The sequence below is a fragment of the Procambarus clarkii genome, chromosome 66 (genome assembly GCF_040958095.1).
Source record: "Procambarus clarkii isolate CNS0578487 chromosome 66, FALCON_Pclarkii_2.0, whole genome shotgun sequence".
NCBI lineage: Eukaryota > Metazoa > Arthropoda > Malacostraca > Decapoda > Cambaridae > Procambarus > Procambarus clarkii.
This window is the reverse complement of record NC_091215.1, coordinates 28,326,674-28,350,627: the sequence shown is the minus strand read 5'-3', so window position 1 is coordinate 28,350,627 and position 23,954 is coordinate 28,326,674. Positions and strand designations below refer to the sequence as shown.

The 23,954-nt window shown below is 38.8% G+C and overlaps 2 protein-coding genes across 2 annotated transcripts; one reads left to right on the top strand and one right to left on the bottom strand.

Moving 5' to 3' along the window:
* Window positions 1-597: 597 nt before the first annotated feature.
* On the bottom strand, window positions 598-6,591 carry Prosalpha3 (proteasome alpha3 subunit). The gene is made up of 5 exons (XM_045760218.2): window positions 6,449-6,591; window positions 5,436-5,641; window positions 4,743-4,909; window positions 3,517-3,647; window positions 598-1,104 (listed from the first exon to the last, which is right to left on the bottom strand). Exons 1-5 carry the CDS (start codon window positions 6,449-6,451, stop codon window positions 817-819), a joined length of 795 nt encoding a protein of 264 aa, XP_045616174.1. The 5' UTR covers window positions 6,452-6,591; the 3' UTR covers window positions 598-816.
* A 1,466-nt stretch (window positions 6,592-8,057) lies between these two features.
* On the top strand, window positions 8,058-23,753 carry LOC123769201 (uncharacterized). Its single transcript, XM_045760220.2, has 4 exons — window positions 8,058-8,308; window positions 13,055-13,290; window positions 15,101-15,217; window positions 15,415-23,753. The coding sequence occupies exons 1-4, from the start codon at window positions 8,236-8,238 to the stop codon at window positions 15,718-15,720; spliced, it is 732 nt and encodes a 243-aa protein (XP_045616176.1). The 5' UTR covers window positions 8,058-8,235; the 3' UTR covers window positions 15,721-23,753.
* Window positions 23,754-23,954: the final 201 nt, after the last annotated feature.

The window sequence follows — 23,954 nt, the reverse complement described above, 5'->3', positions numbered from 1 at the left end:
TTAAACTGCTCCTGTCATTCTTAAGCAATAAAACCAATGATGTTCCTGTCGTCTGTGGATGATCTAATGATTTAACATTCAAAGTTCCTAAATATTCTATGTGGCCATCATTCAACAATAGAGACTTTTGGTAATCACTTGCCATATTAGGATAAAATTCTGAAAGCCTTAGCTTCCTTCCTTCCTTGGCTTTATTAAATATATTGGTACCATGTTAGGCGCATTACCACGCATTTACCAACACTTATGCCGGAACCACTCGCACCATGCAAAATTTCAAGGACTATTATGGACCAGGAAGATATTTGTGGTAAGGAGAAATCTATTACAAATAGTTTACTTTAAGTTCTCAGAGTTTGAGGTTTTCAATGCAGAATTTCTTCACCTCACTATAGCCAAAGTGCAATGATTAGAAGTTTTTATCCCCAGATCAGAAACATTTTATAATACAATAAAAATAGATAAAGAATTCGTTAATTATTTTTTATTTGCACCAAAAATACAACCTAAATATAGGTTTACAAGTTAAGGGTTAAGATAGAAGATTCATTATTAAAGTTTTCATAAATATAAATAATCTGGAATTAAGTGAAACAATTTCAAGTATTTTTTTTTATTAAAACATTCTATAATATGAAGAAAACCATGATTCATACAATGTTTCCTATACTTTAGCCTGACAACAAGGGAGTATGCAAACGTACATTTATTACTCAATATTGTGTCCTTCATGGAAAAGCGACGAATGTATTTAATATTTTGCTCCTCGATAAAGAAATGACATCTAACCCTTTTTCTTTATACTGTACACTATTGTTACTTATCAGACGACTTCCCCGAACCAGATTGTTTATCTTGCTTGGCAGCCTCTGCTGCCGCCTCTTTCTGTTCATGTTCTTTGATTAAATCCTTTACCTCATCTACGGAGATAACATGAATCTCAGTTTTGTCGTCCTTCCTGACAAGTGTAGCCAACTCTAACTTCTCAGCATTGAGTTTGGTCATGTCTAAGGTCTTACTCATCACTTTCAGAGCCAGCAAAAGAGCCTCGTGCAGATCCGTTTCACCCAATTTGTATTCCTGCTTCAAGATGGACACGGCTGCCTATTAGAACCAATATCCAATATTAGTTGCAATATAACCTTAAAAGATTTTGTATATGCTTTGAAATTTTATGAATTTCAAGCCAAATTCTATGTTTAAATTTTTAAATGTGTAGAAACAACCCAAATACCAATTTACTAGATAAAATATAACTTATGTGTATCAAAAGGATTTACAGTAGCCATTACTTTGGTACAGTACTTCCCAAAGATGCAAACGTGAAAAAATGATTTTCAATAAGTTGTTGTTTACTATGGAATAATTGTTGTATTCCACAGAACAAAGAAAACTATATAAAGAAAATTCTGTGAATTTTGTCTAATAGAATAGATGATGTAAACTGCAGTATTACAATGCCAGCACAAGTTGTTTGTGTCAACATTGCAGCGTCAGAACATGAGTGTTAAAACCAGAACAGTTTTGCTTATAACATTTTTATCAAAATGTGAAATGATGGAGTGAATTCACATAAGTTCAATAAAATCCAGACTGAATATTACATGTACTATTTAGCAAATTGCATTCTTGATTTTGAGTTATCTTGAGTTGATTTCGCGGCTTATTGTCCCCGCGACCCAGTCTTTGACCAGGCCTTTTTTTGTTACACACCCACAGGAAGCAGCCCATAGCAGCTGTCTAACTCCCAGGTACCTATTTACTGCTAGGTGAACAGGAGCATCAGGGTCAAAGAAACCCTGCCCATTTGTTTCCACCTCCACCGGGGATCGAACCAGGAATCTCAGGACTACAAATCCGAAGCGCTGTCCACTCAACTGTCAGGCCCCTATATTCTTTCATTATTTTTACTATACAGTACCTGTCTTTACAGTACTGTAGTAAATAAAAGAAACTTTTTGTTTAGAAATGTTTTACTGAAATGTACTGTATTATAAATTATACAATAAAATTGCACATCTTTTTATGGGTGCCACAAACCTACCAAAACTAGACGCATCACAAACACTTGCTTTCTCCCGCTGTGCTAGTGTAGCCTCTTGTTGCTCAAGGTCTTTTACCCAGCTTTTGTACGATGTTTTTTTGTCAGTACAAAAGATGTCTTATAACACTAATATGACTAAACCAGGTAAGGGTAAGAAGGATTACTTTAGAAATGTACCTGGCAGACTGTGTAGTTTGGTATTGTTTGACATTAAAATCCAAAATCTACAATTTATTTAAGAGGGAAAGTATAGGTGTTAAATGTTCCAAATATGACCAGTTAGACGAGACATTTTATAAATGGTTTACGGAGCATCATACTGAAGGGGTGCCAGTCAAAGGTGAGCAAAGATATTATCTTGAGGTTATCTCGAGATGATTTCGGGGCTTTTTAGTGTCCCCGCGGACCGGTCCTCGACCAGGCCTCCACCCCCAGGAAGCAGCCCGTAACAGCTGACTAACACCCAGGTACCTATTTTACTGCTAGGTAACAGGGGCATAGGGTGAAAGAAACTCTGCCCATTGTTTCTCGCCGGCACCTGGGATCGAACCCAGGACCACAGGATCACAAGTCCAGCGTGCTGTCCGCTCGGCCGACCGGTTCCCAAATGTGCTACCCAAAACATTACTAAGCTGAATAGAGGCCACTGTGTTAAGCCATAAGGTTGACAAACACACTTTGGCTACTGTTCTGTTCTAGTGCAGATGAGCCACACAAACTACAGACATTTATTGTAGTACGTCAACAGAAGGCTTGGTGCCTTTTAATAATTACTCGCTTACCACTATTCAAGAAATGGTTAGTTCACACACAATCTTTCTGGATTGGCTTAACAATTGTTTTCAGAATTTAAGCATTATCAAATACTACATCAATCACTCAGCCTATGCACACAGCATGCTACTCATGTTGCTACAAGGTTGTACCACTGAAACCTTCGAGTGTATTGGTTCCTAATATGACACGAAGACAATAAGAAGCCAAAGAACACTAGACAATAAGAAAGTACATAAGCAAACCCAGAGATAAAGCCAGGGTGCAGGTCTAAATAACATTGGAGATAATGGATATGGTAATAAAAGCCAGTGACTAAGAGATGGCAATACCAATAATGATGGACACACTTCTGAAGGAATTTTCAATATCATTAGAATGTTAGTGAGGTGGTGGGTAAAGAGAATGTTGTAGGAATGGTTACAGGTCTCGAGATTCAAATGCCTGACTTTTCATTAGTCTTCTTACTTTGATGAAATTGGTGGCATTGTAATTTAAGTGCAAAAATTACATGTGCATTAGGCTGCCAGGTAAGCATCAATGGCCGAAGTGTATGGCAGGAACGTGACAAACATCAGATGACACAAACACACTTTTGCTACAGAAGGGTTTGGAACTAATTGGTCCATTCAGGAGCAATTTTACTGTACTGCATTTTAAACAATGTATAAAGATGAAAAACTGTCAGGGTTACTTACTGCACTGCTGTTTCCAATGCAAGTGGCCTTCCAACCCGAGTAGTTCCCAGATGGATCACTTTGATAAAGCTGATAACCATGACGATTATCCCAGCCCATGTATAAAATTGATACACCAAAAGGACGCTTTCCTGTAAATCAAGAGAGCAATATTTGATACAAAATCTTTGCATGTTACTTTAATTGCTAGCTACAAAATTTGACAATGCCCTAATTTAAAATTTAGATAGGTGATCAGATGTGGCATAACACCACCACTGTGATACAATGTTCATATTACAATACATACCATAGGACTCATATGCAATAATATGTGAAAGATTTGTCAAGCAGATTAGAAAACATGTGCAAATGACTGCACATGTCCAAAACTGTGGTCAAGAATTCAAATTAATGAAAATTTTGAGTTAGTCATTAACTCAACCATGAGTTAAACTAGCAAATTTTAATTCAGCTGATGTGACTAAGTACCAATGTGTTTTTGTGTGTGTGGCATTAGAATTGGTATGGTACAATGAATCTGGAAGGGAGTGAAAATATCGATGAACCACAAGAGACTAAGAAGAATAATTCTGAAAACAATGAATAAATGCATGGTGGTAGACTGGCCAGAGGAGTGTATTTTAAAGAATTTGAGAATAGAAGAACGAGAGGAAAGCCAGAACATGGCAAATGTGAGATTTAGTAATTGTGAATAACACATGGAAAATGGTAAGGGACAAGACTGGGTGGAAATAGTTTTAATGTTCTGTATTTGTTTGGACTGTATATAATTCATGAGAAGCACTGGACACCTGGCTCTTATGAACCAGCGGGGTACTATGAATAACTGCTAGTGTGGTGCTGTTTGTGTCTTGCTCAGGTAGTAGCATTTCATCTATAGAATGGGTCCACCCCCTTGAATTGACCAAAATAGATTTTTTTAACTAGATAGATAATCAAAGCTTAATTAGGTCAGTTAGAGGGGGAGGGGGCCTCATTTCACATCCACCAAAACACTAGGCATTGAGTGGAGAAGTACTGCAATAGCAATCACATTCTTATACAAATTATTCAAATGGACTTTAATTTGCATTCACGAAAAAAACTATTAATTATGTAGCAAAATTATATATTCTGATATTCCTTTTAGTTACTAAAATGACCCATATCTTATCTTAAAATATTTTCAAAATGTTACGCGAGATAAAATACACACATTATACACATAAATGAGAATGCCATACCTCCATATTGTGTGTAGGCTTGTTTGATGTCACAAAGCCTCATGACAAGCTGCTCACATGGAATAGGCTCTCCAAATTGAAGGGTGTGTCGTTGGGCAATAGCACGCAGCTCATTTGTTAACACATTAGCATCAGACGTGATACCTGCTACACAACATGCCATGTCCCTGGGAAGTGATAAATCAATATGTTATAAAATATCATGTATTTCAGAACGGAATGGAACTATTGTATCATGAGAACGTACCAAGCCATTACGACTACTGTACATAGACATTAGTGGCAGCATAGTGCCAATAAAGAAATAACATGGAGAAAATGCTTTTGCCAAGCCACAGATTCAACACCTGCAGTCCTTGTTTTCTTATATTGCCTTTATGATTTTGTGGTACAGTAAGTGATTGAGTAGTAAAAATGCAGAGCTTCCTACTATAAATCCATGTTAATCTAGATTGCATAGTTTCTTATTATCCATGAAACTAAAGACTTGACTTCGAATCACTCTCCCAAAGACATTAATAATGTGAGTGTGGCAAGTCAATAGTATTTTGCCTTTACTGTACTTTGTTACCACCTTAAGTAGCTGGGCAATGTCTGCCATTTTCATAATTAAAAAAAAAAGGGATACAGTACTGTATTGTAAACTTTTGATCTAAAAAAAAAAGCTAATCAAAAACAGTTTACCGTACTCACTCATCAATTTTATATATTTTGTCAGAGAGGAATACATCATCAAGGAGCTTGTTTGTGTTACGCCGCTCAGCAGCTAACACAATACCATCATTTGCTAGGATGCCTAAACAGGTACCAGCATGTCCAATGGCTTCCATGGCATATTCCACCTGGTACAGTCTCCCTTCTGGAGAGAAAATGGTTGTCTTGGAATCATAGCGACGAGCCTGAAAAACACACAAACCACTGATTAATGAAACTATCTGAAAACAAGGACTATCAGTACAAACCTGCAAATTCTCAGCAGGCGCTTGGTTGCCCCCTAAGAAATATAAATTAATAATAATAATTCATTGTCGGGGCACAGGAAACCAGCGTGTATTCATACACGTTTGACTTTTATTGAGCCCCCCCCACCTCTTCCCAAGGCCGAATTACTGACCCCATCGAGAATGCAACCCCACAAGAAGTTGACTAATGCCTAAGTACCTCCTCATCACTAGGTGAACAGAGGCATTCGGTGAAAGGAAATGTACCCAACTATTTCTGTCCAGCCCGGGCTTCGAACCCAGAATTCTCGATTCTAAGTTGAGAACGAACCCGTCCACTACTGGGACCCCTAATAATTATAGTTTATCAATTAATAATAATTAGTTTATAACCCTATATGTGAAAACTCAAGATCTATGGGGGCTGCAACCTTCTTAAAACTCTTGCTTGATAGCAATGTCAAGTCATTGATGATGGAGTCAGTCCTGCTAGAGGGTTCTACTCTATAGAGGTTTGATTGTTGAGCAAAATTGATTTATTTATTTATATACAAGAAAATACATTGGGCTCATGACAGTATTGATGATTTTACATTTTTGTAAAGCCACTAGCACACAAAATGTTCCAAGCAGGTCCTTCATCTAACAGAGGTGAATACTGGGCAAGACCCGGCGTCATGTGTGTGTTCCCTAAGCCAGCCGTGAAGCACCTTCCCTGCCACCACTCTCCCACCATCACCACCACACCTGCCGCCGCCCACATACCATTATGATAGAGGAGAGTTGGTGCAGGAGACTCACACACTCACACCTGCCTCACGAGACGACAAGAATTACTCAGCGTTTGTGTACACTCACGGCGGTGGGTGACAAGTGAGGCGCGATACCCGCGCTCGCCTGCACGCCCAACTTGGCGCCGTACCCAACTTGAGATCATCTTACCTGAATTTACCTGAGGGCCACTGACTCTTTAGTATCCTCGACGAGGATGGAAAGCCGGTAGCTTGCCAAAGGTCCACCCATTTAATTATTGAATTATTTGTTCTGATTATTTTGTTCTAGCTGGATTTTAAAAATTCAACAGGTTTGGCAATTACGGCTTCTGCGGGTAAGCGGTTCCATGGGTTTATAACTCAAACTATGAGCCATCACTCATTTTCACGACAACTGCATTCCTGGCAGTACTATCAGAGTGGTGTAGGGAACAAGGCATCACTGTATAGGAATTGGGAAAAAGCACTTGGGCTGATCTAATGAAAATCCTCATTTGTCCAGTTTTTTAACTAACATTTCCTCCATTGCTCACAGAATGGGAAGAGAGTTCATAATAAACAAATTAAACTAAGTGTTGGCGGTAAGGTGAAACTCTCGGAATACATTTAATCACTAAATATCCTGTTAATATACCCTCGCTCCTGTGCCAGGTAAATCCAATACGGGCTCACCATACCCCGTGCTACTTGGAACTTTTGTTCTGGGTAGCTGAATCTAAAACAACAACAATTGTTAATATAACAAATAATCCGGCTCTCAAGAACGGAACTTCCTGCTCCGTCCCTTCGGCTGGCTAGACCCAACATTCAGTAATCTTAAATACTATTTTTACGCCTGTCCAAAGAGTTTTTAACTGAATTTACCTTAGGGCCACCGTCTTCAGCGGCCTCAACAGGGACAGGAAACAGGCGGTTCCTGACGATTTTGTTTTTCCAGCTGGATTTTAAACTGAAGTAATTCTTGACATTTACAGCTTCGACAGATTTAGACAAACTTATGCCCAACATTGTGGCTTGTCGAGCTGGAAGCTTTGCCCCTTGTATGTGATACATTTGACTTAAAGAAGTGGTCTGGATTAATATCCTCCAATACGTTTAGTATTTTAAAGGTTTCAATGAGATCAGCCCTGTCATGTCTGGTTTGCAGTGTTGTTAATCCTGTGGCCCTCGACCGTTCCTGCTGGTATGAGAGTTGACTAAGTTCTGGGGTGATTATTGTCACTGTGTTGAACTTGCTCCAAGGAAGATATGACCGATTACTTGCTAAATACTAGTTACTCTCTCAGAAAAGGATAACTACTGCTTGATAAATAGGAAATAAACATGTCCCGTCACCTCATAGCAGCAGATCATCGCACATGGCGCAGCCTTTATTATAATCAATATTACAAAGAGGAAAATGCGAGAAGATATCTCACCGTCGCTCATCTTAAATACGCAATTCGGGATATCATAAAAAAAGCCTGTCACTATACACACGCACATCGTGTTATTCGTTTACGAATGCACGCTGAAACATCATTAAATAGCAGTTAAAAGGACTAAATACATCTAGGAGTGGAGTAGGAGCCCGGCGGAGAAGACATCTTGGAGCGGTGGTGGGAGCGCCTCGTCTGGCCGGGGAGGCCTGAGGTAACCCGCCAACTGTCTCGCCAAGTCGGGCTCCACAAGTTACCATAAACTGTAGCCTCTTTTGCTGTCTCTCACGCTGTGAAAATGAGACAGGGATTGAGAGAAGAGACTGTAGAGGCGGCGTGACGCAAGGTGGACTGAGATACAATGAGCCCTTCACAGCTGGTAGTGGTGCTGCTGCGCCTCCTGGCGGGGGTGGTGGTGCCGGCCGTGCTAACAGGTAGTAGTACTCTATGTACTGTGGTAGTGAAGTGTAGTGGTTGGGGGCTCCTGATGGGGATGTCGACGGTGGTGGTGGTGGTATAACAAGTAATCTGTAGTGGTGGTGGTTGTTCTTTAGATCTGATATCTTTATTGTTCAGCTCATCCCGTGTTAGAGCACTCGCCTATAGTGAATGCTTGTGGCAAGAGTTCCAGCGCAGACTGAGAGGGTTGAGGGAAAGTCAGTTTACAACAGGTTTACAACCTGTTGTAAACCGATATTGGGCGGTGTTCAAGGGGAAATTGAAAAGGCTTACCGTGAGCTGTGAGGGGGAAACGCTCTCAGCCTGTTAATGTGAATCACGAGTCGTTTACTATACTCTAGCCATCATCCGTGTAACGATATAATCAAGATTGTAACTTGCTTAGTTAAATGAATTATGGGGTTCAGTCCCTGAGCCCATTATGTGCCTCTGTAACCCTTTCCACTACCGCCCACAAGACGGGTATAGGGCGCATAATAAATGACCTAAACATAAAAAAAACTGATATAATTTTAAATAGAGTGTATATAGATCTCTGTATATATTTTTAAATATATAAATATCTCCAGTAAAGGTGTGGAATGCAATTCTTGTATAGGTTAAGTAATATTCTTGTACCCAAGCAAGGCAACTAATGGTGAACTAATTATAGTTAAATTGTATAGTGGCGGAGATATACAGTACTTGTAAGTGGGAGAGAGACTGGGATAAACTATATGAGTACACATTCCTCTATCGCCGTTACTATATATGTTGCGGGTATTATTTTCACTTAGAATACAAGGAAACCAATGGAGTAGAAACACTCCACAAGCACAAGCACTCGGGCAATGCTGATCTTTACAAGTTTGAGTACGGATGTGAGTCGGATTTTGTTTGCGAACACAAAGTATTTGATTTATTTATATGTGTAATTTAAATAACACGATTTTATTCCTTGCTCAGCGTTACAGGCAAGTGTGAATGTTAGGTTAGTTTGACGCGCATCAACTTGATGTGTGTATCATTATGTAGACCTGAGAACAGGACTGTGTCTTCCTCCAACCTTCATGTTTACTCCTAACCACTTGGGCTGGACGGTAGAGCAACGGTCTCGCTTCATGCAGATCGACGTTCAATTCCCGACTGTCCAAGTGGTTGGGTACCATTCCTTCTTGTCCCATCCCAAATCTTTATCCTGATCCCTTCCAAGTACTATATAGTCGTAATGGCTTGGTGCTTTCTCCTCGTAGTTCCCTCCCCTGCTCCTCAGCTGTGTCTTCAAACCACAGCTGTGGTATCCTGTCCAGGCCAGCATATGACCTTCTGAATTCACGTACAGTACAAAAACGAAAAATTTCCCAACTTAGTATTTCACAATATTCTTACGAGTAGAGAATAACCTAGAGTGCAGAAGCAAGACAGTTGGTTTGTGATATCTCAACCGCTTAAGAACAATTAGGTTGGAACAGTCAAGAACCTATAGTAGGCGTCCTGCATTCACGAGAGACTGGAGTTGCGCTCGGGTTGTCGAGGCTGAAGTGTCCTCTCCAGGGCGCAAAACCAAGGTAGGTCGATATGGAGGAGAAGCTGTCACCCATGCAGCAGGTTCCCCCCTCCACGATGCTGAAATTCTCCAGTGGAAAGGCAAACACCAATACGCTTGATTCCAGCGACGTCGCAGGAGCTGCCAGAACGAGGTTAAAGTCAACAATGAACTGCCTTACGGACTCCAACTCTGGACTTTTCCTCGAGGTTGACTCCCGAAGCCCGTCCCAAAAGTGGGTATGGCCGCGAGGCAGCGGAGATTTGAAGTCAGGGTTTTCCTTCCCCTAGATGAGCTGCCTTCCCGTCTACCTGGTGCAGCTGGTTGTAAGGCGTCAGAGGTATGGGTTCACGGACGAGGACGAGGACCTGAAGGGCCGTCCCAGGAACTACTGCAGCAGGCTGGTAGCCTCGCTGCAGTAGTTCCTGGGACCACCACACCCGACAACACACAACTCATATATAATAATAATAATATCATCATAATATTAATATTGTAATAATATATAATATTAATTATAATATATAATATTACAATATAAACAATTATATATTATTATAATATAAATAATATATATATTATTACTGTAATATTGATATTACAATATCATTATTATGGTGATATTATTATTATTATTATTATATTTGAATTGTGTGGTGTATAACACACTAAGAACCTATAAGTGACAAAAACAAATCTGATCACGAGAATTGTAGCATTTCTTCTACAGCTAAAAAGTCAAGATCGCCAAACGCCTAGTACAGTGGTTTCCATCACTGTCTCATTTCTCTTTTTTTTCCAACCACGTTCTCACCCATGGACAACGACAACTACTCTTTTACCGAAATTTACCTGAGGGCCACTAACACACTAGTGGCATCGACGAAGACAGGAAGCCGGCAGCTTGTCAAATGTCATGACGATTTTTTCCAGCTGGATTTTAAAATTGAACAGTTACGTTCAATTTTTAGCAGTTACGGCCTCTGCGGGTAGGCGGTTCCATGGGTTTATAACCCTGTGGGTGAAAATCTCCTGTTTTCCGTCTTATTGAGCCTGAAATAAGTATGTGGCTTGTTTCAGGCTCAAAATATATATACGTGAGCCTGAATACATTGTGACTTGTTGAGCTTGAAAAAGTTGCTCGTTGTTTGTGTCACATCTGACCGTTTGAAAAAGTTGTCTTGATCAACAAGATAATTACCTGTGGACCCCTTACAACCACGTTCTCACCTGTGGACTCTTATAATCACGTTCTCACCTATGGATCCCCTACAACCACGTTCTCACCTGTGGACCCCTACAACCACCACGTTCTCACCTGTGGACTCCAACAACCACGTTCTCACCGATGGACCTCTTAAAACCACGTTCTCACCTGTGGACTCCTTACAACCACGTCAGTATGTTTTTGTTTTGGCCGTAGATATGGCTCTTCCGAGACTCCGGAGTTTCCTAGGAAGGTTGTTGTTATAGATTCAGCTACTCGGAACAAGTTCCAAGTAGCACGGGCTATGGCGAGCCCGTAACTTACCTGGCACAGGAGCGGGGCAAGTAGCACAGACTATGGTGAGCCCGTAGTGGACTTACCTGGCACAAGAACGGTGTGATTGAACGATTGATTGATTGATGAAGATTAAGCCACCCAAAAGGTGGCACGGGCACGAATAGCTCATAAGTGGTGGCCCTTTTGAGCCATTACCAGTACCAAGAGCTGATACTGGAGATCTGTGGAGGTGCGACTGCACCCTGCGTGACGGGAGATGTCTCCCGTGCCTAGGGAGGGTGAGCGTCCTAGTTGTGCTTGGGTCTTCATGGGAGTAGTGCCGCTCACGCACATTCTGAGCTTCACAAAGGTTTCACTGGTTTGCCAATATTGTACTATTTCCTGCTGTGTTCTTAAACATTTGTGTGGCGGCAGAAATTATAGCCAAAATGATTGTAAATAGTCTTTATATTTATGGCTTTATGGAACCGTCTACCCGCCGAAGCCGCAAATACCAAAACTGTTAAACTATAAAGTACAACGGAAAACAATAATCAAAGCAAAATAATGGGGAGGGGCCTTCGACAAGCCGCCGGCCTCCTGTCCTCGACGAGGCCACTAGTGTAAGTGGCCCTCAGATAAATTCAGGCAAATATTAGGATACTCACCTAGTTGTGCTTGCAGGGGCTGAGCCTCCGCTCTCTTGTCCAGCCTTTCAACCATCAGTCAACTGGTAATTACTCAAGTTATTACCTAAGTGTAGTTACAGGATGAGAGCTACGCTCGTGGTGTCCAGTCTTCCCAGCACTCTTTGTCATATAACGCTTTGAAACCACTGACGGTCTTGGCCTCCACCACCTTCTCACTTAACTTGTTCTAACCGTCTACCACTTTTTGCAAAAGAAAAAGAGGTGTGCAGGTTCACGAGCGTATTGAGCTAGATCTTTTGTATCTGGAAATTGGATGCGTTAGTCCATTTGGTTTCATCTAGGCACCTACTGTTCCACTTGGGGAATGTTAGGGACCGGATTATTAATTGGATCGATGGTTGAGAATTGATAAATTTTATAATGAGCGGTTTACGGTCACTGCCATTGTCAGATCCAATATAAAACGCTGATTCTTATTTGTGTGCAGAACCAAAACATATGTCGAGTGATGCTTCGTAGCCTCCTCATGATATCCATGGAAGTTAGAAATGGTAGCGTAAGGAGCGTTCTTGGGAGGGGTTATGTGCTTTGTTAGTGTAATGATCGTCGGGTCGTTGGGGTTTGATACAACTGTTATTGTATTACTTTTATTGTGATCAATTCCTGTGGATTCCCACCCACGTTGGAATGTGTGGAAATGAACGAGCCGATGTACTGGCTGCTAAGGGCGCATATACAAGCATAGGAAACCCGAATCAAGCATAATTATTATGGCTTATTTTCTTTTAGGGTCTGAAGGCAATCTGACAGGGACTTGGTATATTATGTTCACCAATATAGTTGTGATGCTGCTAGAAATTTTCTAGAAAATATTCCACAAAATATAGGTAAATTGGACAAAGAATTGCTCTTTAGAGTACTGTACTATATTTATTAGTGCCAGAAGGGTCACCATCAGTGAGATATCTCAAAACATGCACTGTAAATCATTTGCCAACAGCAAGGCTTGTAAGATTGGATCATCACTGCTTTGATTACTATTAATCACTTCCTATCACCACAGGAAGCATGGTAGGATATGGGGGCAGTGGTGGCAACCAGTGGAGAAGGGTGGCAGTGATGGTGGTTGCAGTGACGACACTGGTGGAGGGTGTTGAAGCTGGGTCCAAGGAGCCCCTCACTTGCTGGACATGCTCCTCCAACAGCCACGGCTCTGACTGCTATGTTCTCAACCAGGAGAACATTACTCTTACCACCTCCGTCTCCAGAAACTGCACTCCCGAGGAAACTTTCTGCACTGTTAGTTGACCCGCATGCTTTTATCTTGTTTTTTTCCCCTCGTTCTTCTGGTTTCTTAGTTTCTAGTTCTTCTGTTGCTTTACCCCAGCAAATCGTAGTCATAAATGCACTGCCTTCTTCACTTTAATATTATACTGTCACACTCAGTTTTGTCCACGCACTCTGACATGACAGTCCATAAATCAGCAATACAGACTGGACACAACTCAGTCAAGTGTGATGTTTAGAACTGCAGTAGTTTTATGTTCTCTGTTATTTAAGGATTCGTAAAATATATGATGGTAAAACTAAGGAATATAAAGACTAAATGTTAAATCCCTATTTCTAGGATTTTGTAAAGAACACCATATGAAAAATATATAAACCACCTGTCGTTGACAAAAACAAGTCGTTGATAACTGACTTTGAACTTATTTTGACTAATCATTAAATAAAGTTAATAAACAGGAAATGTTTCTAATATAGATTTTATGGTAATGAATATAATTAAGTCAACATTATACAAGCAGCAGGTGGGAGAGTAGAGCCTCACAAAGCACAAACACTTAATACGAACATGACACATCAAACTGAAGAAGGTTTTAAGCAACTTTTGGTAAATATTGAGGTGACCATGTGACCATTTGTTGTGTTTTGCATGTTAAAGCAAAAGCTCTCGTCTTGGGCTTATCATGAGCCTGGTGAAAATTATTAAAAATTTGCAGAAATTGTCTTATAGTAAAGTATAGTATATAAAATATCAAAATATTGTGTCAAAATTTAGCTTTTCAAAATCAGGTACTGTATTTATATAAATTTAGACAAGCTTTTGACATTACAAATAATAAAGTGTGATGATACAATGGCTTGCGTTAGCTAACAATTCTTAAGTAGAAAACTGTAGCTTATGAAGCTTCACTGAATGTATGAAGACAGGGTAACGATAAACTCCAGTAGAGTGTTGTATAATATTTTTATTGGCTGAACAACCAAGATAACTAGCAACCTGGGTTTGTTTGCAAACTTACAATTGGGAATCCTGGGTTCGGATCCCAGGTAGGACAGAAATGGTTGGGCACATGACAACATTACATTAAGTCAACCGTGAGGAGACCTCGATACAGCCTAGCATGCATACATACATACATACATATACAGGCTGCCTATACCCTGACAAAACAAATTAGTAATTATTAATAATTAGCAGATTGTAATGATCAAATCAACTATATAGCAGTTTGCAATTGTCAAGATAAGTAGCAGCTTAGGATGATCAAACTTGGTAACTAGCAGCCAGTAATGACGGGGCAAGATCACTTGCTGCTTTTGATAAAATAACAAGTAACTTGTAACTGCCGGCTTGTGATCAAGCACATTAAGAGCAACTATAAAGAGTTGATGACTAACAGCTTCACTGTAACTATATTCAGCAGCTTGTAATGAGGTAGTTAACTAGTAGCTGTTAATGACTAAGGAAATGACATCCAGCTTGTTATGACCATGCAAGATAACTATCTACTAGTAATGGTAAAGCAAGATAACTAGCAGCTAGTAGTGACAATGCAAGATTACTACTAGTTCATATTGACCAAGCAGGATAACTACTGTAGCTACTTATAATAACCAAGATAACTAGCAGCTCATAATGATCAAGATAACTACCAGCTTGTAATGATCAAGTTAAATAATTAGCAGTGGCCCACTCACATGAACGTCCTATTCTGAAAAAAACTAACAATTTAATATAGGCCTTCACTAATAAATATATGAAAATGATTACATTATGCACTTTATTAGGTATGTCTTGATGCTGGTGTTGGCCTGCACACAGGTGAAGAGGGTGTGGTATGTGGTGGAGGCAGGAGCAGAAGAGATGGACTTCGGTGTGAACCGCACATGTGCCGCCGTCTGCAACCCCTCCTGCATGGTGATCGGCGATAGAACAAAGGTATCCAAGATACACACACATATACCGAGTATATACAGTAAATATACCGAGAAGTGTCACATTTAGAAACTAAAAGTTGGCAAATAAGAGTGCATCTTGCTCTATTGACATTCCTTCAGGTATACCTGTATATAGAAATAGTCTGTAACAGATGGTGAGAATTTATAGAAGTCAACTAATTGGTGGTTATCCCTCAGATCTACTCATGCACGTCCTGTTGTTCCGAATCCTACTGCAACACGGGCAGTTCTGCTTCTCCTAGGCATTCAAGCAGCACCCAACTTCTATTGGCTGCCCTCCTCGCAGCACTCATGCCCACACTTACTTCTGCTCTCGTACCCATTTTGACCATGGCTCTAAGGCCCACGTCGACACATGCAGCAATGCAGGTCACTGACTTCAGTTACCACTTGGGCACTTGTACACATTGTGACACAAGGACATTCTGCTCGTTCCTCCTCATCATCGTCTTGGCTTCTTCCAGCGCTAGTCGCAACTTTTAAAAATCTTCATATTTTTACAAAAAAATACTTCTTTTTTACAACCATGTGGTAATTTTTTTTAATGAAGTTGATCACTGACAGATCTTCAATGTTTTCCTATGAGAATTAAGGAAGAGTATATTTTAGTTCAATTACCAAAGAAACTTATTAGAAAATATTTTAATCTTTACAAAAAGTATTATTTATGACTGATACTGCATGTGATACTAGTGAAGTTAAGTAGTAGTAAGTTAAACTTGTTGATGTTGAAGGCCCTGCCTTGCCTAGATTACATATAGGGTTGCAGGTGCATGAGATTTGACAATTTATGTTGTATTGAGTGTAACCTGAAATTTGACTCGCCTGATCTTCCAAATGGAGACTCGTAACTCCAACGTTTTGATGTATCCTTAAACTGTATACAAGAACCACGTATTGTACTCTTCTGATCCTTTGCTCCAGCTTTAATAGTCATCTGCTGGGATTTTATAATGGCATATCTTTTGTAGACATATCACTCAAAGGGAAGACCAGCTCCCAAGATAACGTTTATTCAGACTTCACAGCATTATACAGTACTGTACAGAGATTTTGTAACATAAGATAAACAAATCATTTTTATGGAGAGAATAGGTTGGTTGTGGTCTTGTACTTATGTTAAGAATGAGGTTTGGGTAGGTAAAAGTTTGTTGTGAGGCATAGCAGATATATCTCATGAATGATGATTATTGTACATGATTTACAGTACATGTCAGAAATAACTATTTTAGTGACCCATAAGTTTAAATGATTTTTATATAGCTCATTCTACCAACTACTTAAGCGTTTAAAATGCTCAAGTAGTGTTTGGGTAAAAGCTTAATAGTTCTTATGCAATACATTTTTTTATATATTTATTGAGATGTATTTAATACATATATAATGTATTCATATTATTTGTTTATTGATTCAGTATTATTCTTCATAGAGCTTAATCAGAAGTTTTGTTATAAGCAGTTATTCTGGACCTCCTTAACAACACAACTATTGAAAAACATATTACTTAATTTTGATGTTGGATTGTTTTATTAAGACATCACAGTCGTTAATATGCTTATGTATAATTGTTGCAAGCTATAATTGCACACAGTTTTGCAGTTACCTGAATATATCTGAGTTTTACCCTCAGCTGGTAGAATAAAATTGAAACTCAGCTGGTAGAATAAAATTGAAACCAATATTAGACGAGGCCAAATAAGCATGTTGTATAATCTGCTTTAGTCTCAGCAGTGAGACATTCAAGCACAGGTGTTAGCTCCAAATACTGAAACATACGTATGCCCCTCGTTTCTTTACAGTTTTTTTTTTAAAACAGTATTAATTTTTATTTTGATCATTAGTATACATCACTACTAAATTCTGATGTACAGGTTCAAGTTCTTTTATTACAAACTTGATGTAACATAATTATTACTACTTTTATAGATTTATTTTAGAAGTTAGTGTTATTTACAATGTACCTAAACTATTCATATAACCATCATAGGTTTGATGTTGCAGCTTAGAAACCCACTTTCTAAATTTGTATCCATTATTCTTTAACAAATTATTATAGCTATGTGTACTGTAATTATGAATCTTTTTGAGGTATCATAAAGATAGCTATGAACCCTAAATAATCCATATTAATCATTATGAATTATCTGGTCATTTTCCATCATAAAAAATATATACAGTAGATATATAGATACTCAACATTTCATTAATATCTAAGTTTCATAAATCAAGCACTGAATGTAATGAAACATTGTTTTCTGGTGGACCCTCAGTAGCTTCCTAAATTAAGCCCTGGCCCACTTGTGCTTCAGGAAGATGCACCAGACCGACCCCTTGCATCCTGGACGCCACAACCAAAATCTGCACCTCTCTACGAGGTGAAGGGGAAGGGGAGGGGGGCACTTGCAGGAATAGAGATCAACCCATAACAGAAAAACACTTACCATAATGCATTGCAACATAAGCAACTGCATGGAGAAAATTAGGTACCCAGAGGTAACGAGGCAAATGACCGTTGTTGTTGGGTCAACAGTTGAAAGTGTTGATTATATCTGAAATGTTATTTCTGTCAGGGTTTGGTTCGGGCAGCTTGTGAGTGCAGGAGCCTTGTGTGACTTGGGGCTGCCACTAGGTGGGGGAAGGTCAACTAAGGGATCTATCAGGAGAGAGTGCCAAGCCATTACAACTATATAGCACTTGGAAGGGGTCAGGATTAGAATTTGGGATAGGCCGGGGAAAGGAATGGTGCCCAACCACTTGGACGATCGGGGATTGAACGGCGACCTGCATGAAGGGAGACCGTCGCTCTACCGTCCGGCCCAAGAGGTCAAGTGCATCATGGTTATGGTTTTAACCCTGCGACAACAATAGTTGTCCTCATTACCTCTAGGTACCTAATTTTGACAAGCACTTGCTTATTTTACATATATGTATTGGAGATTTTTTCTTGGTTGTGGGTTGATCTCTCATCCTGCAAGCTTCCCTGGTCTCAGAACTGGAGCTAGATCCTGGCTCTCAGTAGAAGGGTCGCCTCATAACCCTGGTGCATAACACTTGTCATGACCGAACCATTGCTTAGCTCTGGTAGCTACTGAAGAAAGCCTGTCCCAGAAAATACTGTAAATGAATAATTACTTGTCAGTATAATTTATTTGCACACATACCTATATAGATAATGTTATCATTTACTTTTCTGGAAGACAAAATTCATAGATAAAATAAGAAATATCAGAATGTCTTGGTTATAAATCTTGTCTTGGGTGTTACAATTTGTTAGGTGATAAAGGATAAAATGTTACTTGGAACTTTACAAGCATGTAAATCGCAAAGTATTTTGGTAGAGATTGTAGACATGATGTTTACTGGGCAAGAACATAAGCATTTTCATATTCATTTGTCAAGAACATAGACAGCTTCATATCCACCAGTCAAGAATATAGGAATCTTGATGTTCATTTGTCAAGACTGTAGGCACCTTCATATTAATCAGTAGAGAACATAGACATCTTGAGATGCGGTACTGTGGTCGAGACTGTCATAATCTCAGCGATCATTTGTTGAAGATGTAGGTACATTGACACTCACAGGTAGAAAATATAGTCATCTTGATGCTTCACAGACAAGAGCTTTGTAGATACAGTATCTATATTGTTTGAGAACCTTCGTATCTCTGCAATGCCTGGTTAATATCACCCGTAGCTCTTTGATGGTTAATTGATCAATCTTGTATTACTTGGCTCCGTAGTTGTCTTCTGTTATTAACATAACTGTTGCAATAAATGAGTCCTACATGGATTCTGTTCAAGAGAGGAGTAGCACAAAATGATGTTTGTGGTAGCATTACTACAGTAATAACGTATTTGTTTACAGTACTTAAATACCCACAGTACAAAAGAGATTTTAAGGAAAGGAGGAGCTTCTATTACAAAATAAAAAAATGTAATCGAATATGAAAATTGGATAAAAAGTTTGTAAAAAGTCAAATTCTAGGGAGAGGAGTAGTTAATTTATATGTCCCAGTTCCTGAACATAGTTACTATTCTGTTAAGAAAACATGGTACATACAGAAACTTGAATTTGTTGTCCAACAAAATTACTATACAAGTTTAATGACAATCATACCAACAATAAGACGTTGCATAAAAAAAGGATTAATTAGCAAGGAAAATAAATGTGTGGAAGATGAGAGGTGATAGAGCACAAGATGCAAGTCTGAAGCAACAGTACCAAGCAAAGGTGAGGCAGAATGTACAGTAACCTATATGAGCAGGAGGAGAGCATAAGACACAAAGGTGAGGCAGTACAGTATATATATAATCTACGTGAGCAGAGGGAGATCATTAGACATGAAGGTAAAGGAATGTAATGCTTGTGATGGTAACCAGTGTCTATAAGTGAGGGGAGAAAAAAAGGTGAAAGTAAAAACAAAAGTGATATATATTTGTTGAGAATGTGTGAAGAATGGTGAAGAGAAATGGTAATCCCACAGATTATAGGCACAAATTACTACAGGAATCATCTTTGAGGTGTGTGCTTGGGTAAATTCCATCTGCGGGAGAACACTGTAAACAGGTGTACAAATGCAGCAGTATTCTAAATAGGTTAAGTATAAATTCGGTGCTTAAAGTTACCCTAATTACATGATTGTTGCTAGTGGCTTATCACATGATTGTTAATAGTGTGTGTGTGTGTGTGCGAACTAGTGTTTAATCACCAAAGTGTAGTTCCAGGATGAGAGCTACACTTGTGGTATACCGTCTTCCTATAATCTTTGTCATATGATGCTTTGAAACTTAATGGTTTTGACATCCATCTTCTCATTTAAATTGCTCCATGCATTTACAACCCTGTTCACGGAGAGAACTTTTGAACATCTTTTGCCTTCTAAGCTCAAGTCTGTGACCCATTGCTTTAAAGTTCAGTGGTTCCCAACCTCTTTTTATTCGGAACAGCTCTATTTTCTAATACAGTACCGAGACTCAAAAGACCCCGAAGGTCAAGACTCACTGTTCTAGACGTTGCAGGTTTTAAAAATTCCTCCTTGTCAACTTCGTCCATTCCTGTCTCAAGTTTGTATATTGTGATCATATCTCCTGTTTTCCCCATTTACTAGCTTTTGCATGCTTAATACCTAAAGTATTTTCTCACAGTTCTTGTTTTTTTCAAGTCTGGAAGTCATTTGGCAGCATATCTGTGTATATCAGCAATACACCTCATTACTTTGTTTCACAAATGTGAACAATTTCTTTATTATCTATATCAATGTATTTACAAGCTATTTTAAAAATTAATAGTATGTACATATAGTGTAGGCTCTTACAATGCTTTTGATGTGGTCCTCTGGTGACAGCTTACTAGCTAGAACCACCACTAAGATTTCTTTTTTTGACAGTTCTTATATATTATTTCACATAACTTGTAGGTTATTTGTGGCCAGTTTTCACTTGTTACATTTTCATTATGTTGTATGTGTCCTCATTAAATTCCATCTACCATGTGTTGCTCCATTCACCTATTTTGACTAGGTCATTTTGAAGGCCATGGCAGTTATCTAAATTTTTTTATCTCCCTAGTACAGTAACTTAACATCTGCAAACATTCATGTAACTGAATCCCCCTCTGGTAGAACATTTATAGACAATGAAATTACTGGCATTAAAACTGAACTTTGTGGTACTCCATTAGTGACATCCTCCAGTTTGATATATTGTTTCTAATTACCACTTTCAGTTTTCGATCAGAAAATATTTCATCAAAGTAGTAATCTGCCTGTATGCCCTTTGTGTTCTAGCTTGCAGAACAGCCTCTAGTGTGTGTGGGCATGAGCATTAGTAGGTGCGTGTGGACCGAGAAGTAAGCTGTGTATTTACTATTTGTATCTGCAAAATCGAGTGATTAGCTCTTGGATCCCGCCTTTCTAACCAATTTATTTTTCCTCTATTATGTCTAATACATATATTTCTCTTACACATGTGCACACACACACACACACACATACACATCCCCAGGATGCAGCTGTATCCAGGTACAAGTACAACTCCCAGGTACCTATTTATTACTAGATGAACATAGATATCAGGGTGAAAGAAACTCTTCCCATTTGTTTCTGCCTCTCCCAGGCCCTTAGGACTACGACCCCAGAGCGCTGGGAGTCGTGTGTGTGTTCGGTTCTCTCTGCTGGAGTGAACAAATGAGCATGCAGTAAATGCATTACATAAAAATAGTGTGTAATTTAAATTATTGGTCACTAAATGAAAAGAATGTTATCTTAAAAGAATACAATATAAACATGTATTATTTAAGGGTCTACTCCATATTTGTTTATACAGTGTACATGTCGTACATGACATTAATGTTCTGAGCCATCAGTGTGTACCCAAGTGTAAATGTTCTGAGCATCTCTAGGTTCTGCTCAGTGACACTTAAAATGTCTAGGCTCCTTATGTTTTCTCAGTTTTTGAGTTATAGGTATAAATTTGATACCAACAAGTTTGCAAATGATTTGTCTAAGAGTTGAGATGTGAAACAAAATGTGTCTTGATAAGACTATGCATGATGGGGCAGAATATATGAATGTTTTATGAACATTTCAATATATATATATATCCAAATTAAATGTGGAGGTATTTAATGGTCTACACCCTGTAAAAAGAAAACAATCATTACTTTCACTTCTCTGGCAGGCAAGTTGCAAAGCATTGTGAAAATACGTCTTGAGCGAGAGGTAGTTGGCTAAGATATCATCTTGGCAGGACCCCCCACCCCTTGATACTTTGCTTGGTGTTCTAATAAGTTATGCCTACACTGTGATTAAAAAAATTGAAAATGTGACTTAGGAATTTCAAAATGGATAACACATTTTATCATCATCAGAATGTTTATGGTCAAAGTACGGATGACGCATTTGAGCATCAGCGGAATGATTAAGTGTTAAATACACTAGAACCACACTACAGTACTTGGCCTTGTTCCTCCCTTATAATATTAACATTATTATATTGACAACATGAAATTCTATCTTACTTAGTTTTACTTATGTTAGGCAGTATTGAAGAAAAATTTGCATATTTAGATTAGGTTTCAAAGATACCACAGTTTTAACTTAAAAAAATTATAATGATCCTATCATTCACATATATTATAATGTTTATTATATTATAATAAATATAATAACCTATCATTTATACTGAAATAATAAAAAAAATTTACACTAAGAAATTTTTTAGAAAACGTAATATTTAGGAGAATTTGACTTATTATTCAACTCTGGCCATTAAATAATATACATAAATATAAATAATATAAATATCCACTATGCGAGTATTGTAATCCGACGATCTAATATTTCTCATAACTAAAACATTTTATATATGTATATAGGTTACCACCACTGGCTCAATTGGTAAGGACCCTTAGTCTTGGAGCAGTAAATAAAAGGCACTTGAGGGAGCTTTGTAGAGTTTCCAGGTTTACACCCAAATACAGTACTGTATTGTATTGTATTCAGCCACCCTCAACTGTTTTTACTATATGATTGTTAAAAAAATTAACACAGCTAATTTTTGAACTGTAGTTCATTGTGAACATCAACCATTAGGCAACAACAAAGAATGAAACTAGCACTTCTCTCTAATGCCACAATGGAAAAATAAAGCAGTCTGCCATTGGGTGTGTGTAATGTTTCAATGAGCCTGGAACCCAAATTCTTGAGGAAGTTCATAGCATTTTTTTTTTTTACAAGGAGCCTAGGGTCTTAAATTCTACAGGGGGCAAAATGTTATTGGGTGACCAGATCCCTGTCAGAGGCAGCTGCATATGCTTGATTGGTGTGCCGAGGTGGATATACGTGTCAGCGAGGGTGGATACACATGTGTAATCCCACACCAGCTGTGTATGATTCTTCCATGCATGTAGTGTAATTCCATCTTGACAACCAACAGGGTTGGCAGAATTATGGAATATTAGAAAACGAGGTTCTCCCTCTGCTGGGCGGTGGCGAGGCTCCTCATGATGATATTGCCGTCTTTGTTTCCTGTATGCTATTCCTTAGTGTTCACAATCTAGACCATGCAGCCTGTTTTTGTCGGCTTCTGCCTTGCCACGTAGTGTATACACACAGTATATTTATGAAATTTGATTTCATAAATAAGTTATTCTTCAATGCTGTGAAGGATGGCTGACCAAGGGGAAAATATTGCATTTATATTAGTGCATTTAAGAGCCATTTTGTCCTGGCCCATCTTAGTCATTTCATTGAATGTGCCAAAAGGAAGCTATACATTCTAGAAGCAGATCAATTTTGTCCACACTGCATGGTGTAAGTTTTATGTTCAAATAAACTTTTAGTGTACTGTACCCTGTATTCTATTTACAAAGTCTATGATTATATTTTATGAAAACAAAATTGATGAAGTAAGAGGGTCCAGCCGGTGCACCTGTGCCATACCGTGGTCCCTCCTCCACCCCGTCCCTTGACCTGTGCTCGATGTCTTTCATTAAACATATTCGGCAGAGCAAAATTTGTTTTATTACACACCGTGCTTGGTGGCTCGTGCTTGATCACAAGCTGGATCCATAGACATTTTGTTCACTTAGAAACCTGTCGTACCTGTCCTGTTGGTACGACAGGTTACCAAGATTATTCGCATCAAATGTAATGGAAAAACGTCCAGTGGAGTAAGTCCTTGTATTTGCTGGACTGGAACTTGCAGAAAAACAAA